Source organism: Lathyrus oleraceus, chromosome 5 (genome assembly GCF_024323335.1).
Source record: "Lathyrus oleraceus cultivar Zhongwan6 chromosome 5, CAAS_Psat_ZW6_1.0, whole genome shotgun sequence".
NCBI lineage: Eukaryota > Viridiplantae > Streptophyta > Magnoliopsida > Fabales > Fabaceae > Lathyrus > Lathyrus oleraceus.
The window spans coordinates 608158708-608178331 of record NC_066583.1 but is presented as its reverse complement, the minus strand read 5'-3'; the positions used below and the strand labels follow the sequence as shown (position 1 = coordinate 608178331).

The window sequence follows — 19624 nt, the reverse complement described above, 5'->3', positions numbered from 1 at the left end:
AGGTCAATCCTAAGCAGCTGGCATCTAAGATTCACTTCTCGCCTGAGAATCAACAGTGTGTTGCTAACCTTGCTCACACTTCTCCAAGGGGACATATCAGACAAGATTGGTACCTTGATAGTGGCTGCTCAAGGCATATGACTGGGATGAACAACCTAGTGGTGAATCTACATCCCTCTAACACCAAGTCTGTGACATTAGGTGATGGAACTAAAAGAGAAGTCATGGGTGTTGGGAAGCTGGATTGTCCAGAAACTCCAAAATTGAGTGATGTATTGTTAGTAAAAGGACTAACTGTGAACCTCATAAGCATAAGCCAGCTGTGTGACCAAGGATACAAGGTGGAATTTACCAAGGGAGGATGTGTGGTGTTGAATGGGTGCAATCAAGAAGTGATGAGAGGAGATAAATCCAAAGATAATTGCTATCTATGGAAATCTAAAGACTCTATCAACATTCCCAACTGTCCTTTGGCCAAGGGAGATCGGGAAGGGAAGCTGGGACATGGAAGACTTGATCCCCTTCAGGTAAAAGGAGTGAAGAAGAGCATTTCCAAGGGAGCTATGAGAAGAGTCTCATATCTGTCTTTAGATAAAAAGACAGACTATGGAAAGTGTCTGCTCAAAAGTAATGAGCCCGTGGTTCCCATTGGTCATCATACAACTGAGATGACAGCAAGGGATAGACAGAGGTGTGTGTTATTGACGTCGGCAGAAACTCAGTACCTAGCTTGTGGTGGCAAGTGGTCATCTCTAGTTTGGAGGAACCTGGTGCAGACAGAGTACAATGTCACCCGGAATGTCATGACATTGTACACTACTATGTGTGAAAATAGTAAGGGCAAAAAGGGAATGCGTGCGTCTGAAAAGTTATAGCAACTAATGAAGTTAGTTAGCTACTGTTTAATAAGTCAAATTATTAAACAAATAGTGAGCGCTGAGTGGTCAAAATCTAATAGACCTTACTCTTGCATAAAGCGTTTCACATTCAGTCGTTTCATTCTCCACTCGTGCAAACCCTCGTCCAAAGAAACGATTCATCTTCCCTCTCAGATTTTCAGCATGGCTCGTCAATCCGATACCTCCTCGTACACCACCATGTCTGATTCTCTCAGCACCGAGTCTTACCACCCTACCCGGGAGGATCCAGTTGTTGACGCAGCAACTTCGTCCCATGCAAGAAGACCTAAGGAAACGGTCACCGGGTTTTCATCAGAAATCGCTCTTGATGAACACACAAGGGAAGGGTCAAGGTATGTACATAACTCCATTGCAACTATCGTCACTCAGATACTATCTGGCAATAGAAATGTTCCTGGGGTTTCTGTTCCCTTGAACACAATCATTCCTGATATTGCTGCATGTCAAGATAAAGCTGTAGTGTTGAGAAAAAATGTCACTGACAATGTTGAGCAACCAGATGCTCATGAGGGATCAAAGATTGAAAAACCCTTAGGCAAAGTGAGAGGTGAGAAGGCCAATGTTACTCAAGGTGTTGAGGACAACCCTAGGGCTGAAACGATTAACGTGGAAGAGCTCTCAGACAATGAACTTCTGGCTACCGTTGTCCCTAGGATAGCCAAGAGAGTTAGGTCTAGAAGGGAGAAAAAGGTTGTGGAGCAGAAGTACCCCTCCAAGGAAGTTGGTGAAACAAATCCTCATAGACAACCAAGGACAGAGAGTACTCGCAAAAGGAAAGGCTATGGACCTGCCAAATCTTGGAGCAAAGAGGTGCCCAAGAAGTTGAAGACCAAGGCAGTGGTGGTAGAGTCAGAATCTGATGTCCCATGTGATGTCACAACTTCCATGTCCAGGAAGAAGCCCTCTTCAAGCAAGTTGGCTGCTAGTGTCCCAGAAGTCCCGATTGACAATGTGTCCTTCCACTTTCCCTCCAGTGTTAACAGATGGAAGTATGTCTACCACAAGAGGCTGGCCCTGGAGAGAGAACTGGCACAGAATACACTGGACTGTAAGGAGATTGTGGATCTCATCAAAGAGGCAGGATTGATGAGAACTGTGTCTCAACTCCCTAAGTGCTATGAGACCTTAGTGAAAGAGTTCATTGTAAATCTGTCAGAGGAGTGTGCTGATGGTAAATCCACAGAGTTTAGAAAGGTCTATGTGCGTGGGAAGTGTGTGACCTTTTCCCCTTCTGTGATAAATCAGTATCTGGGAAGAGCGGATGAAGAGCAACCAGAGCTTGAAGTGACTGACAATACAGTCTGTCAAGTCATCACAGCCAAGCAAGTCCGAAAATGGCCTCTCAAAGGGAAGCTGGTGGCCAGCCAACTAAGTGTAAAGTATGCAATGCTACACAAAGTGGGAGCAGCAAACTGGATACCCACTAATCACAAGTCAACTGTGTCTGTGGCGTTAGGGTAGTTCATCTATGCAGTGGGAACCAAGACAAAGGTGGACTATGGTTCTTACATATTTGATCAGACAATGAAACATGCAGGGAGCTTTAGCGTGAAGGGACCCATTGCCTTTCCATCTATCATATGTGGAATTGTGCTGAACCAATTTCCACACATCCTGACAGAACATGACTTCGTGAAAAGAAGAGAGAGTCCATTGGCTTTCAGCTACAAACTGTTCCTGGGCAAGCATGTCCCTGACATTGTCTTGACATCGGGAGAAACATCCAAAGCTGGCAACCAACCAGACAAGGCTGATGTTATTGCAGTTCTCAAAGAGACCTGCAAAGAGCTGGAGGCTAGAAAGCATGCACTGGAAAAGCTCATCTTGCAACTAGAGACTGCTGTTGAAGACACAGATGGACCTGACAGGCAAAGCTCTGAGGAGGAGGAGGAGGCCAACTCTGAAGAGGAGGCTGATGATGAGGCTCAGGATTAAATATTTCTTTTGTGTTTTCTGTCTTTTGTGTAATTCTTATTACTAATTGTGGATCTGTAACTTAAAGTGTTGCTTTGGCAACATTTTTGACAAAAAGGGGGAGTGACAAGTTGATACCCCAGGACAACAGAAGTTTACTTTGTTAAACTTTGTTAAAACAGGTTCTCATTCATGACAGATTGAAGTTTTCCTCTACTGCAGCTGATGTGTGATGAAGTGTGCATTTACCTTCTGTGTGTATGTTGTTGTGTGCCTCTGTATGCATGATGTCATATGTGTGAAGTTTTTATTTAACTTCCCTCCCCTGCAGCAGCTGTGTGTTGAAGTTTATATTTAACTTCTGTTTTTGTGCTGCTATATGAAGTTTTTATTTAACTTCCATGTGTGTGAGTGTGCTGCCACTATGAGTGTATTAGCTAGTATTTTTTCCTGCTAGGTGTGTGATTCCGCTGCTATGAACTCTGTTATGGGGATCAAAGTGTTTTAGCCAAAAATTTGCCAAAGGGGGAGTTTGTAGGTGTTTAATTGGCTGCATTATATGGTAAAACACTAATGTCTTTACTGATGTCATAACATGTATGTGTGACTACATTGTAGTTACTGCAGGACTAGCTAACACAGGATTTATTGAATGTCAAACTGGATGTTGTGACACTCATACCTGTTAACAGATACTAAGGAATAGAACAGCAGGAGTTCTGTTAGAACTTAGTATTTACTTGCAGTCTGGTTATCAAGGAAGAACCAGACCTGGCATAAGGCCTACTGACTGAATGTCAAACTGGATGTTATGACATTCATCATTGAAAGCAGCTGCTGAAGATTAGACAGAGTGGTGTTCTATTATACTTCAGCATGTAACTTAGTTTGTTCTTCAAGAGAATAACAGAACTAACTTAAGGCCAAATGTGTAAATGTTAAGTTGGACACTTTGACATTTATTAATGTAAGCTGTTACTGTAGTATGGTCATATTGATCATGTACAGGTCAGCAAAATTGTACAGTCTGTTTTCTGGAAAAACAGACTCAGCATATGGACCTTGATGTCAAGCTGAATGTCGTGACATTCATGCCTGACAGCATATGCTAAATTGTAGGTTGTTCAGTTTTCTGTTTCAGCTTTTTCTCAGGCTATTCTTCAGGGATTCAACAGCTGAGAGAAAATCCAGGAAATCAACAACCAAGCTACATTCAATGAACCTAACAAATAGCCTATTTGTTAGTAACCTAAATGTTGAATTTATGGGAACTTGAGTGACCTTAAATTCAGGAGAATACAGGTGCAAAAGCCCAGGTGCTGCAATATAAAAAGGAAGGCGTTCCTTCATTCAGTTTCGGGGATTTTGAGGCGTGAAGATTTTGTGTGTCCATCATACTTCACTGCTGTATTTTTGTGAGTCTAGTATTAGACGTATCTTGTAAGCCAAGCCATTATCAAGTAGATGATAGCTTTGGCATAGGGTGTTCATTGAGTTGTAAGTGTTGTGTCACTCAAAGCTTTTAAGCGTGAGTGCTGTGTATCTTGATTTAAGCTGTGAAGCATAATCAAGAGTTGTGTTTGAAGTGTGACTTCAAAGTGTCTTTAATATCACTGAGGTGATTGAGGGGGGGTGAGTAGGAACTCTGATCTTAGGTTAAGATTGAAATTGCATTGGGTAGGGATTAAGTGATAAGTTGTAAACGGGTGAGTTTAGCTTTGAATTGATACTACTAATAGTGGATTTCCTCCCTGGCTTGGTAGCCCCCAGATGTAGGTCATGTTGGACTGAACTGGGTGAACAATTACTTGTGTTATTTACTGCACTTACTGTTAAGTTTTGTATAATCCCTGTCTGTGCAGAATTGGATGTCATAACAACCAGTGTGACATCCAAAGTCTGATAACTAGAATTTCAGGATCAATTTAGGGTTGAGAGAGATAAAGTGAAAATATGGATTCAAAAGAGGTAAAAGAGGAGAGAAACTCATTACCGTTTTTCTGCAACCAGACTCACTAAATCAATAATTCCCAACTAGTTAACCATTAGAGCAAGCTCAAATTTGGAGGGTAGGTGCATATCACATATATCTAACTTTTTACTGTTCATAATTTCAAAACAACATCTGAGGTGAGAGTTATTTTCTTCACACTGAAGCTACGGATTTGAGAAATCTTTCAGCTTTTTGATTCTTATTTGTAAGATAGTTTTATTTGTGATTTACGGTTGGTAACACTAGTTTGTGAATCACTCAAAGACTCACTTGTACCCTTAATTAATTATAGTGGAGTTATTTCTTTGGTCTGGACGACTCGTAATATTTACTCTCATATTGAGGGGTTTTCCACGTTAAACATATCAGTGTTCTTTTGTATCTTTATTTGTTCTATTTGCCAGCTTATATTTGTTGTTGAACCTCAAGGTTCCTACAAGTCTAGGGAATTTTATATCCGCTGCATATTGGTCTATTATCGTGTCTTAATTTCCCATCATAAATTGACTCGAATCATGAATTTAACTTGACTCGAATCACAACACCTTGTGACTCGAATTATGGTTTCTTCTTGACTCGGATCATCGCTCACAAATCCAATTTTCCATCTTAGATTTAAATAGTTTATTTCTTGTGTGAAACTATATGGGTGAAACTCATAGAGAAAAAATATCAATTTATCTTCTCTTCTTTAGCTTGTCTATTCCTAGGACCTTCACCCTTTTTATTTTTTTCTAGAACAACTTCTTGAATGTTAATTCATGTCAAATTCACTTATTTGTGTTGCACATTGTTCTTGTGTAATTTATCGTTGAAGAAATTAGAGAATGTGAGTTGATCAATCTTGTAGTGATTTCATGGTTGATTAAGCTCATGATATACATCAAGATCCAAGACCTATTTACCCAAAAATTTGAGAGAACCTTATGTGTGTGTTCTTCATTCACCTATATCTAATTACTTCACTAACACCTTGTAGATTAGAGTGTTTGTGAGATTCCTTTCGCATTGTTCATCATCTTCATCCTTAGTATTTTTCCATTGTTGTGGGCCTTCATCTCTAAAGATTGAGTGTTAAGGAAGACTAGTGGTACATTAGGGTATCTAATGTTTTTTGTGTGAAATTTTCTATTTATAATAGGTGGGTATCATTTATTGAATGCAATTTGGACCTTATTGGTATCTATCAAGAAGAGAGTTTCATTATGCTCCATGGAAGAATTTGGCGAAGCCTAATACTGATTGTTATAAGGATGCGTTGGAATACGTCCAACTTTAATGATATGGACCTATGTGCTTGCAGGTGATGAAGATCCACATCTGAAGTTTTGATGATGATAATGCATATCAATATCTTTCAACCTTAATTATGATAGTATAACCGAAGAAAGTATCTTATGAATCATCATCAAAGGGACTCATGATCAAAGTGTCCGTACAAATATAAACTATATATCAAAAGTATTGAAGTTGTTTGGAGAAAGGTGTGAAAGCTCGCCAGGTCATGTTTGTCGGTTTGTCTGAGTGAATTGAGTATTGTAAAAGTAAAGTAGTAGATTAAGATTACTAAGAAAAATCACACACACTGAAAATGATTTTCTAAGCCGAAACTAAATGATTAAAAAGTTGTCCAAAGTTTTTTGTCAAAGTATTTTTAACTATATAATCGATTGGAAAGATGTGTCAATTGTTTGGCAAAACTTTTCTAACCAGCCAATCAATTGGAGCACTTTGATAATCTATTAGAAGAGTGTCAATCGATTACAAAATTAATAAGGACAATACATTAATAACTTGTAAGGACTCTATATCGCAACCTTACTATTTGAGAATGTCAATTGACTATATTTGAGTTGTCTAATTGATTGGAATGTTTTGCCAATCAATTAGATATTTAAGAGAGGCACACCCACACTTCAAACCATGCCACTTTCTAATTTTTTCATTTTTCTTTAAAATTTATCTCTCTCCATATCTTTAGAAAATATTTATATTCACTTTAAATTACCTTAGTGCTACTAAGTGAAACTCTACTTGTGAGAAAGATTTTTTTTGTAAGTGGTCGTGTTGGTCGTTTATATTCTTAAGGTTGCGATACCTTTATGAGAATGAGTTTGATTCTTAAGATAAACCTGTTATAAAATCTCCACCATTGGTTTATTAAGCTTTATTGAAAAAAGTTTTATTTTGGTTATTGAGATTAGTCATAAATTCGTAAATGGTTCCATAGTTTAATGTAACACCCTAAACTTTTTATTAAAATAATTGGAATTTTATTAGAATTTTAATTGAATTTTTAATGTGCCTTGTGATTTAATTTGTGTTATTATTAAGGGTTTAATTTAATAAAGTATAAGTATATTATTAAAATAAAAAAATAGAAATAAGGAGAAATTTAATTATTTAGAGATATTGTGCTAAATAACTAGAATGAAGAAAATAAGGGAATTAGTGTGAATAATTAAAAATAAAATAAAGAACTAATTTTATTAAAGGGTGAGGGAAGGTTAGAACGTATAAGTAGAGCAAAAACAAGGAGAAAGTTTGAGAAAACCATAGGAGATGAATTCTCAAGAACTTGCATCACCAAGAGCTTGAAGATTTCGGCTTAATTTGGTAGATTATTTCATAATGGTGTTAAGCTTAAGGGATAAGCGGGGAACCCCTTCCAACAACTCCTTTATTTTATAATGGTGTTAAGCTTAAGGGATAGCGGGGAAATTATGCTTTGATGAAGAAAGCATTAAAATTGATGTGATATATGTTACATCAGTGTTCTTGATGTGATAAATTGTTGTTGATTTATATAAATCAAATTCTGGTGTTTAATCTGATGAAGAATTGAAGAAAATCGAGTTTTGGATGCTATTTCCATGGCCGGAATGTAGAAAATGCAATTCTGCAGCGTTGATGGGCATCATCCTAGATGACAGTCAGACAGTCATTGTGTTGGGGAAGAAGATGCACCATCTCTTGATGACGGTCGTCAACGAGCCCGACGGTCAGACCGTAAGCGCTAGGCACCAAGCACCACTCCCTTATGGCGAGTGTCAGCGAAGAAGGGATGGCCTTTCAAGGGTAATTTCCGTCAAGGGTTATTGGACTTCAGTATAATGTTGAAGATCACTCAGTAAAATAACTCTGATATCCAGGGCTTTGGTCCAGTATCGTAGGACTTTGGCCAAATGTCGTAGGATTGTACCACATGCAGGGGAGTAGAAGAATTATGCATTACATAATGATTTTGTATATCGTAAATCTGTGTTGACCGAATATGTTTGATATTAACTATCCTTGCTGTTTATACACTATTTAAATTGTGGAATATATTCTCACCCCTTTCTTGTCTTTATGTTTATAATTCTGTACCTTATACAGGTGATTCTCAGGTTGAGACTAAGGAGTGATAAGTATGTGTTTGCAGAGGATGACGTAATTGGCCTCTTTAGTAGTTTTATTTCTACTTAATGTCATTGTACCTTTTGTCAGCTTTGTAGTATTCATTCCATTTTTGCTCTAATATTGTAACTGTTAGACGATAGCACCAATCTAGAAGGGGGGTTGAATAGATCAGTATTTAAAATTTAGCGCTTTTTAAAAATGTTTTCAAAGGTTGCGAAAGCTCCCTAGACCACAATCATCTAAACGATCCGTTAATGGAAAGATCAGATATGTGTGAAACCAAATGGAATAACTAAGATAGAGATAATCAACCACTATCTAAATCAATCAATTAATTACTCTAATCCTTGATATAGTTACCACTAATGATGAGTTAGCACAATAAGAGAACAAGTAAAATATTGATAGACTTGTGTGAGGTTAATTTTATCAAACACTTGGTGTGCACTTCACACCAAGTCTCAATTTCACTCAAATTGAATGTGCAGAATTTTACTTAGTTGCAATCAAAGTGATTGCACCAATTTATCAAACAACTTCTATGCACAACAATTAAGCGAGATTAATTATACTATTAAATTCACACAAGACTCAATTAATGCAGAATTTAAAGAGTTAAGAGAAAGAGAGAACAACGCCATATTTTTTTAGGCAGTTCCCCTTTCGTCCTCACTTAGGGTACGTCTACCCCCAATTCCAAAACTAGAATTGAGATATTTATTATCAAGTTGCAAAGTTAATACAAGAGAAGAAATGATCACCACCAACCAACCCCAAGTGTTGTTACAGATCCTATTCATTCTCTCCCCTTGATTCGAGTTGAACCAAGTCCTTCAAGTGTTTTGAACAAACCTCCGGTTGTAGCTACCTTATTGCAAGAACTCCATGTTCTCCAAAACTCTAGCTCGGCTTATTTCGATCGAATCTGCGTGAAACCTCCGGTTGTAGCTACCTTATTGCAAGAACTCCACGCTCTCCGAAATTCTAGCTTGGATGACTTCAATCGCAAGACGCTTGAACCCTAACCTTCCTTCACAATCCTCTGGTTACCGTTACTTGTTTGAACGAACCCACCGTTCTTCAAACCTTTCACTCGGCTGAATCTATGAAGCAAAGATTAGTGAAAAAACCCCAATTCTTGGAGGACAAAACCCCAATGGTTTTATTCAATAAAAACCCACTCAAAGCCTCTACCCAAACTAAGATTACACAATCCTATTTGGACGTTATCACCATAATAATGCACAATGATCAACAAACATTGTTATGTGTAGTTGTTGAGAAATGCAATGAAGAATGAAGATGAAGAGCACTTTAGTGTATATCTTTCACTTTTCTTGTTATTTGTTGAAGAAGATACTCTAGAATATTTATATGATGCATGGAAAAAGTAACATACATAACAGAATAATTTTGCAAAAATATACAACAGAAAATTGAGTACCAACAGCGATCACTCGACCTGTTCACACATGTCATTCGACCTGTTCAGACCCGAGGCAAAACTACTCAAGTGAAACAGGTGATGAGTTGAATCAAACATGGGATGAGTCGACTCAAACAGGGTTTTTCCAGAGTTAAGTCGACCTATGACTCGACCTGTTCAGATCCGTGACAACATGGTTCAAATGAAACAGGAAATGAGTCGACTCAAACAGGGGATGAGTCGACTCAAACAGGTTTTTCCAGAGTTGAGTCGACCTATGACTCGACCTGTTCAAACCCGAGAGTTAGCTCCAAGTCATGAGTCGACTCACAGACTCGACCTGTTCAGACCCGAAAGCTATGCTCCATGTCATGAGTCGACTCACAATTCTACCGCTCCAAGTCATGAGTCAACTCAAAGTTCTTAAGCTGTCAAAAATGAGTTTTTGAGATGTATTTTGATCATTTGAAACCATTCTTTTATGAACATAAGGTACTAACAATGATCAAGTTCATTATTCAAGTCAATGAGATGCTCCTATATGCATGGACACATTTCACTTGTACTTTGAGCATGTTGGAGAATGAATGCATTTTATGATATGATGACACCATTCAAAGCATACGTTATGAGCAACTAGAAAGGTTTGACATCATTAAAATAAGGACTAGGAATCTTTGCCCTCACATACTCCCCCTTTTTGATGATGGCAAATTATGGCACAATCACGTACTTTGATAGATATCCTCCCCCTGATTTTATGCATGCCTTCAAACATTCTGCTATTATATACTGCTATGCCTTCAAACATTCTGCTATTATAAATCTGCTATTGTGTTTCCATTTCTTCTCCCCCTTTGACAACATAAAAAAGAAACAATGATACGGTCAACGGGAAACAAAGATATTCATAAGCACTTAGTCAACTACTTTGCAACAGATAAACATTAACAACCATGCACATAACATGAAGTCAATGTAAGAATTATAGGCATAAATATTGCACGGAGCAAAATAAAATAAGTAAATAACACTGTCACATTTGTTTAGCATAAAATTTAAGACAAATAACTAAATACAGTAACATGCATGTTAAATTTGATACCTAAGCAAGTTCAAGTATAATTCAAACATAGAAATGGATCAAACTTAGATCAAACCATAAAAAGAACATCAAGTATTACATTACATAGAACACACACACACACACACACACACACACACACACACACACACACACATATATATATATATATATATATATATATATATATATATATATATATATATATATATATATATATATATATATATATAATTGATCAGGATAGCTCAAATAGATAGGAACGATATTACCTCCAATGATGATAGACAATGAGTGTCCTCACATACCCCACACTTATAAATCAAGGAATAGACATGCATAGATATAGAGCAAGCTTTATATATAAATTTAAAAGCGGTCAGAGATATCGAAAACACCAAGTTCCCTACGAATATGGAAGAAAAGCTCTATCGCAAGTGGTTTTGTGAAAATATCGACAAATTGATTTTTGCTATCAACGTGCTCGGAGATAACATCACATTTCTCGACATGGTCCCTAAGGAAGTGATGCCGAATTTCAATATGTTTAGTGCGTGAATGTTGTATAAGATTTTTGGTTAAATTGATGGCACTTGTGTTGTCACAAAAAATGGGAACACGTTCAAGTTGAACATTGAAGTCGAGTAATTGTTGTTTGAGCCACAAAATTTGAGCACAACAATTACCGGCTGCAACGTATTCCGCCTCGCCCGTTGACAAAGTAACTGAAACTTGCTTTTTACTGTGCCAACTCACTAAGGAATTTGAATGAAAATGACAAGTGCCACTAGTGCTTTTCCTATCCGATTTGCAACCGGCAGAGTCGAAATTAGAGTAGCCAACCAAAGAGAAATTACTTCCCTTAGAAAACCAAAGCCCATACTTTGAAGTACCACAGAGGTATCTAAATATGCGCTTGACGACCTTTAAATGTGATTCTTTGGGACATGATTGATACCTAGCACACATACATACACTAAACATAATATCTGTTCGAGATGCGGTAAGATAGAGGAGGGAACCGATCATACCTCTATACTTTTTTTATCTCTACGGCCTTACCATTTTCATCCCGATCCATATTAACCACAGTAGGCATTGGAGTGTCGATTACTTTGGAGTTTGCCATATCGAAGCGCTTGAGTAACTCATTGCAATACTTCGTTTGGCTCATAAAAGTTCCTTCTTCAAGTTGTTTGATTTGAAGTCTGAGGAAGTAATTTAGCTCCCCCATCATGCTCATTTCAAATTCTCCCTACATCAACTTAGAGAATTCCTTGACCAAATTTATATTCGTAGATCCAAAAATAGTGTCATATACATAGACTTGAACTAAAATAGAGTGTTTCCCTTGATGCTTAATAAAAAGGGTTGTTTCAACCTTCCCTTTTGAGAATCCTTGTTCTAGTAGAAATTTGCTAAGACGCTCATACCATGCCTTAGAGACTTGTTTGAGACCGTACAAAGCACGTTTAAGGTTATAAACATAGTTAGGATGCTCATAGTTTTCAAAACCGGGAGGTTGAGATACATAGACCTCTTCATTAATGTAACTGTTTAGGAAAGCTCTCTTAACATCCATTTGAAAAAATTTGAAATTTTGAGAACAAGAATAGGCAAGCAAAAGGCGTATAGCCTCGAGTCGGGCGACTGAAGCATAAGTTTCCTCATAGTCAATGCCTTCCTCTTGGTTATACCCTTGAGCAACAAGGCGAGCCTTGTTGCGAGTTATAACTCCGTTTTCGTCTAACTTGTTCCTAAACACTCATTTAGTACCGATTACTAGATGGTCTCATGGAGGGGGAACAAGATCCAACACCTTATTTCTTTTGAACTGATTAAGTTCCTCTTGCATTGCTAAAAACCAATGTTCATCGAGTAATGCGTCTTTGGAGTTTTTAGGCTCAATTTGAGAGAAGAAAGCGAAATGATAACAAAAGTTACTTACCTTTGACCGTGTGGTAACTCCCTTTGAGATATCTCCTAGAATATTATCGATGGGATGATCCTTAGAAGATTTCCATTCCAAAGGAAGATCATAGTTATTAATCGAATGATCCTCCTCTTTCTTTTCAGATATGTGATCCGGCTCCTCCTCAGCTTTTTTTGGATGAGGTTCAACACTCTTTTCTTCTTGATCTTTATTTATGTCTTCCGAAGGAACACTTGCACCATCAATAATAATACCTTCTCCGACAATTTTAGGATAAGGTTCATCAAAGGAAACATGCATGGATTCTTTAATGATAAGTATCCTTTTGTTGTATACACTATATGCTTTACTAGATTGAGAGTATCCGAGAAAGATACCTTCGTCGGCTTTTGAGTCAAATTTACCAAGGTTTTCTTTACCATTATTTAATACAAAGCATTTACATCCGAAGACATGAAGATGTGAAACATTAGGCTTCGTTCCCTTTAGAAATTCATAAGGAGTTTTGTTTAGAATAGGACAAATGAGTATCCTATTCAATACATAACCAGCTGTATTTATGGCATCGACCCAAAAATATTTAGGAAGGCCATTTTCTTTGATCATAGTCCTCCCAAGCTCTTCTAAAACTCGGGTTTTACGTTCCACTACTCCATTTTGTTATGGAGTTCTTGGAGCAGAAAAATTATGATCAATTCCGTTTGTTTCACAAAATTCCTCAAAGAGGTGGTTTTCAAATTCGCCTCCATGATTACTTCGGATAGTAACTATGCTAGTGTTCAATTTGTTTTGAGAAATCTTGGCAAACTTTTCAAAAGCTGAAAAAGTGTTACGTTTACTTGCTAAGAAGATGGTCCAACAAAATCTAGAGTAGTCATCTACTATAACAAAACATAGTAGTTTCCACCTAGACTTTTAATTCTAGATGGCCCAAAAAGGTCCATATGGAGAAGTTCAAGGGGTCTCGTTGTGGAAATAATATTTTTAGATTTAAAAGAGATCCTTGTTTGCTTTCCCATTTGGCATGCATCACATAAGTGATTTTTTTGAAAATTTGATTTTGGGAAGACCAACTACTAGATCTTTTGCAATAACTTTATTTAGCAAGTCAAAGTTGACATGCGCTAATCGCCTATGCCAAAGCCACGAGTCTCCACTCATGGAGACAAGACATTTAGCGCTAGTCAAAGATACTTCATTCAAGTCAAGCATGTATACATTATTTACCCTCAAGCCCTTAAGCGCATCATTCTTTTTATCATTATGTTCAATCATGTAGCAATATTTTGAAACGATACTTTATATCCTTTGTCACATAATCGGTTAATATTAATGAGATTGTGCTTAAGGCCTTCAACTAAAAGGATGTCTGAGATAGTAGTAGATGAGGCATTACCTACACTACCTTTTCCAAGTATAGCTCTCTTGTTATTATCACCGTAGGTTACAAACCCTTTCTTCTTAGCCACAAAGTCAAAAGATAAGGAAATGTCACCCATCATGTATCTTGAGCATCCACTATCGAGAACCCATGTTCTCTCCGTATCCTCAAGACATTCCACCTACAATTTAAACAAGGGAATGAGGTACCCAATTTTCATTGGGTCCTAGAGTGTGAGTGAAACTTTGGTTGCATTTGGGCAACCATTGAAAAATGCCTTTAGGAACCAAAAATCTCTTAAATCGGCATTTAGCAATATTTTGTCCCCTCTTGTAACAATATAGACAATTTAAGTTTGGATGAGAGTTGCTTTTGCTAACTTGATCCTTTACCATATAAGTGTAATTTTGATAAGGATTATTCATGTTACTTCTAAAATATGATTGATCAATAGAAAAGGTAACTTTAGGTTGTAAAGCCTTGTCTAATTTAGCTTGAAGAGTTCTAACCTCTCTTTGCCAAATGTGACAAGTTTCATATCCAGACCATTTAAACCAAAATCCCTTATCATCTTTAGTTTTGCCTTTAATAGCCTCTATCATGGATTTCTTAAGAGTTTCTAATTCCTTTTCGGAATCAGAAATCTTCTTTTCTAAATAACATAATTTTTTTTATTTGAGGCTAAGCGTTTAAAAGCTTCGTTGACCTCATTGTGTAAAGTACTAAAGGCTTTTTGCAAATCAATATAAGACATTTTATCAACATAATCATACTTAGAATGACTTACATTCTTTTTCTTCTTTTTATGAGCCGTAAGACAAATATTGACATTTTCTTCTTCATCACTTGAGTTATCATCGCTTGAGGACTCACTATCGCTCTCCCGTGTAATGTATGCTCTTCTAGCTTTGCTCGATTTCTTGTGACGTTTGTCTCTTCCGTTGTCTTTCTTCAACAAGGGACAATCCGACTTATAGTGATCGACCTTTCCGTAATTATAGCATGATCCTTTTGACTTAGTTGTCTTACCTTCCTCTTGATTCAGTAATTTTGATTGTCTTCTATAGTTGACAAGATTTTTATCCAAATGTTGAACTCCATTCTTTCTAAGGTATCGGTTATACCTCCTTACGAACAACTCCGTGTCTTCATTCGAATCTTTATCATCATCACTTGATTCACTCTCATACGTATCATTTGTGGATGACTTGGATCTTGAAGCCTTTGAAGCGAAAAACTTCCTTTCAGTGTCCTTAGTTTTCTCCTTCTTTCCCTTCTTTTGACTCTTCTCATGTTTCTCAAAGTTCATGAGCTCTTGCTCATGCTCTTGAAGCTTACCAAATAATTTTGTTATGTCCAATGTTCTTAGATCATTGGCTTCCTTAATTGCGGTGACCTTTGGTAGCCAATCCCTGTTAAGACATCTTAAGATTTCGTTAGTAGCAACATCATTAGGGGTAGTTCTATCAAGACCATTTAACCGATTGATTAGATGAGAAAATCTCTTTTGCATATCGGCAATGGTTTCACCATCCTTCAGATGAAAAATGTCAAATTCTTGAGTTAAAGTGTTGATTCTAGCTAGTTTGACATCATTGGTTCCCTCATGGGTAATTTGCAATGCGTCCCACATAGCTTTAGCACTAGTACAATGGGAAACCCTATAATACTCATCAACACCTAAGGCGGCGATGAGCATATTTCTGGCTTTCCAATCATAGATATACTTTTTCTCATCTTCTTCATTCCATTGTGCTTCAGGTTTAGGTATAACAACACCATCCATATTGGTCATGGTTATTTCCATAGAACCATCTTGGATGACTTTCTGTACCTTCCTATCAATAGAGTTGATATGGATACGTATACAATCTTTCCAATAACTGTAGTTTTCATTGGTAAAAATAGGCGCTCTATTGTCTGCCCCTTTAGGATCGTTACTCATTTTCTAAAAAGTTATATGCGAAGCACTAGATAAATCGGCACTCTGATACCACTTGTTAGACGATAGTACCTATCTAGAAGGGGGGTTGAATAGATAAGTATTTAAAATTTAGCGCCTTTTAAAAATGTTTTCAAAGGTTGCGAAAGCTCCCTAGACCACAATCGTCTAAACGATCCGTTAATGGAAAATCGGATATGCGTGAAACCAAATGGAATAACTAAGATATAGATAATCAACCACTATCTAAATCAATAAATTAATTACTCCAATCCTTGATATAGTTACCACTAATGATGAGTTAACACAATAAAAGAACAAGAAAAGTATTGATAGACTTGTGTGAGGTTAATTTTATCAAACACTTGGTGTGCACTTCACACCAAGTCTCAATTTTACTCAAATTGAATGCGCAAAATTTTACTTAGTTGCAATCAAAGTGATTGCACCAATTTATCGAACAACTTCTATGCACAACAATTAAGCGAGATTAATTTTACTATTAAATTTACACAAGACTCAATTAATGCATAATTTAAAGAGTTAAGAGAAAGAGAGAACAACACCAGATTTGTTTAGGCAGTTCTCTTTTTGTCCTCGCTTAGGGTACGTCTGCCCCCAATTCCAAAACTAGAATTGAGATATTTATTATCAAGTTGCAAAGTTAATACAAGAGAAGAAATGATCACCACCAACCAACCCCAAGTGTTGTTGCAGATCCTATTCACTTATCTCCCCTTGATTCGAGTTGAACCAAGTCCTTCAAGTGTTCCGAACAAACCTCCGGTTGTAGCTACCTTATTGCAAGAACTCCATGTTCTTCAAAACTCTAGCTCGACTAATTTCGATCGGATTTGCATGAAACCTCCAGTCATAACTACCTTATTGCAAGAACTCCATGTTCTCCAAAATCTAGCTCGGATGACTTCAATCGCAAGATGCCTGAACCCTAACCTTCCTTCACAATCATCCGGTTACAGTTACTTGTTTGAACGAACCCACCGTTCTTCAAACATTTCACTCGGCTGAATCTATGAAGCAAAGATTAGTGCAAACCCCCCCCCCCCCCCCCAATTCTTGGAGGACAAAACCCCAATGGTTTTATTCAAGAAAACCCACTCAAATCCTCTACCCAAACTAAGATTACACAATCCTATTTGGACGTTATCACCACAACAATGCACAATGATCAACAAAAATTGTTATGCGTAGTTGTTGAGAAATGCAATGAAGAATGAAGATGAAGAGCCCTTTAGTGTATATCTTTCACTTTTCTTGTTATTTGTTGAAGAAGAGACTCTAGAATATTTATATGATGCATGGACAAAGTAACAGACATAACAAAATAATTTTGCAAAAATACACAGCAGAAAATTGAGTACTAACAACGACCACTCGACATGTTCACACAGGTCACTCGACCTGTTCAGATCCGAGGCAAAACTACTCAAGTGAAGCAGACGATGAGTCGACTAAAACAGGGGATGAGTCGACTCAAATAGGGTTTTCCAGAGTTGAGTCGACCTATGACTCGACCTATTCAGACCCGTGGCAACATGCTTCAAATGAAACAGGCAATGAGTGGACTCAAACAGGGGATGAGTTGACTCAAACGGGTTTTTCCAGAGTTGAGTCGACCTATGACTCGACCTGTTCAGACTCGATAATTATGCTTCAAGTCATGAGTCAACTCAAAGACTCGACCTGTTCAGACCCGAGTGTTACGCTCGAAGTCATGAGTCGACTTACAGTTCTACCGCTCTAAGTCATGAGTCAACTCAAAGTTCTTAAACTGTCAAAAATGAGTTTTTTAGATGTATTTTGATCATTTGGAACCATTCTTTTATGAACCTAAGGTACTAACGATGATCAAGTGCATTATTCAAGTCAATGAGATGCTCCTATATGCATGGACACATTTCACTTGTACTTTGAGCATGTTGGAGGATGAATGCATTTTATGATATGATGACACCTTCGAAAGCACACGTTATGAGCAACTAGAAAGGTTTGACATCATTAAAATAAGGGCTAGGAATCTTTTCCCTCACAGTAACATCGGAATGTGATACTTTTTCTACGTCTTTGAGTTTCTTTTTGAACTGATTACTTGCGTTTTGAACTAAATTTTAAATTGGAATATGAAAGATAAAGTTGTCAATGTAACACCCATGTTGTTTATCTTCATATTTTCCGCAACACTATATAAATTATATTTGGGGTTTAGGGTGTTAGATAGTTGGTATATCAAAGTTGGGTGTCCATTTGACCTTAGGCGTTGAGAACTTATTGTACCCTTGTGCACGACATGTGTGTTAACCCTGTTGGTGTTGTTTTCCCTGTAACCATTATTTGCTTTAATATTGCATCTGGTTAACTTGTTTATGGCTAGTTATGCAAGAAGAAATGTATGACAGAAATGATCGTACAATTTGTGATGCTCTCGAGGCAGTGGCTCATGTGATGGCTCAAGTTAATGAAGCTTTACATGCTAATTAGAATCAGAATGGAGAAGTTAATGAGTTTCATGGGTTGGGAATATTCTAGAAGAATAACCCACCTACATTCAAGGGAAGGTATAATCCTGAAGGTGCCCAGACTTGGATTCAGAAGATTGAGAAGATATTCAGAGTCATGGCATCTACAAATGCTTATAAGGTGTTGTTTGAACCTCATATGTTGTATGAGGAAACTAAGTACTAGAGTGATCATACCCGCCTAAGATTGGAAGCTGTTGGCACTGCTATTACTTGGAATAATTTAAAGAGTGAGTTTTTGGACAAGTATTTTCCAGCTGATGTTCGTAGCCATAAGGAGATCGAGTTCTTGGAGCTGAAGCAGAGCAACATTTATGTGATTGACTATGCATCCAAGTTCGAGGAGCTACCCAAATATTGTCTGCACTATAATGGTGTAAATGTTGAAGGTTCCAAGTCTGTGAAGTTTGAGAATGCGTTGCATCAGAAGATCAAACAGTTTATTGATTACTAAGAGATTCGTCGCTTCTTAGTGCTGGTCAACAAGTGGAGGATTTATGATGAAGTCATCAGATAAAGATCTACTCACTATAAGAGTGAGAATGAGAAAAAGTTTTCTAATCAAAATCGTGGTAATCCGTATGCAAACCCAGGTGCTAAAGGAATTCAGAAAGATGCAACCGAGAATGGAATTAGTGAGGGAGGTGTTCCATTTCCTCCGATATGTTTTAGGCATGGAAAGCCAGGTCATTGTGTCTCTGAGTGCAAGAGTACCGCTCTAACTTGTTTCAAATGTAGAGAGTAGGGTCACATCAACATCTATTTTCAGAAACCAAAGAGAGAACCAGGTGTAGGTTAGAATGATCAAACCAAGGGGAAAGTATTTTCTCTTAGTGGTGTTGAAGTCTCAAGATCAAATAAATTGATTCGAGGTATGTGCTTCATAAATGGTGTCTCTTTGATTGCTATCATCGATATCAGTGCGACATTTTCATTCATATCACATGACTGCATTATCAAGAAAAATCTAGTAGTGTTTTCTATTAAGGGTAATATGGTCATTGATACTACAACCAACGGTTCAGTGACCACTTCATTGGTTTGTATAAATTGTCCTATATCCATTTATGGTAAAAAATTTGGAGTTGACTT

The 19624-nt window shown here is 37.3% G+C and overlaps 2 protein-coding genes across 2 annotated transcripts; both read left to right on the top strand.

Moving 5' to 3' along the window:
* Window positions 1–1061: 1061 nt before the first annotated feature.
* On the top strand, window positions 1062–8295 carry LOC127082383 (uncharacterized). Its single transcript, XM_051022617.1, has 2 exons — window positions 1062–2114; window positions 8206–8295. The coding sequence occupies exons 1-2, from the start codon at window positions 1062–1064 to the stop codon at window positions 8293–8295; spliced, it is 1143 nt and encodes a 380-aa protein (XP_050878574.1).
* Window positions 8296–18401: 10106 nt separating this feature from the next.
* On the top strand, window positions 18402–18986 carry LOC127082382 (uncharacterized). The gene is made up of 3 exons (XM_051022616.1): window positions 18402–18467; window positions 18543–18653; window positions 18762–18986. The coding sequence occupies exons 1-3, from the start codon at window positions 18402–18404 to the stop codon at window positions 18984–18986; spliced, it is 402 nt and encodes a 133-aa protein (XP_050878573.1).
* The last annotated feature ends 638 nt before the right edge of the window (window positions 18987–19624 follow it).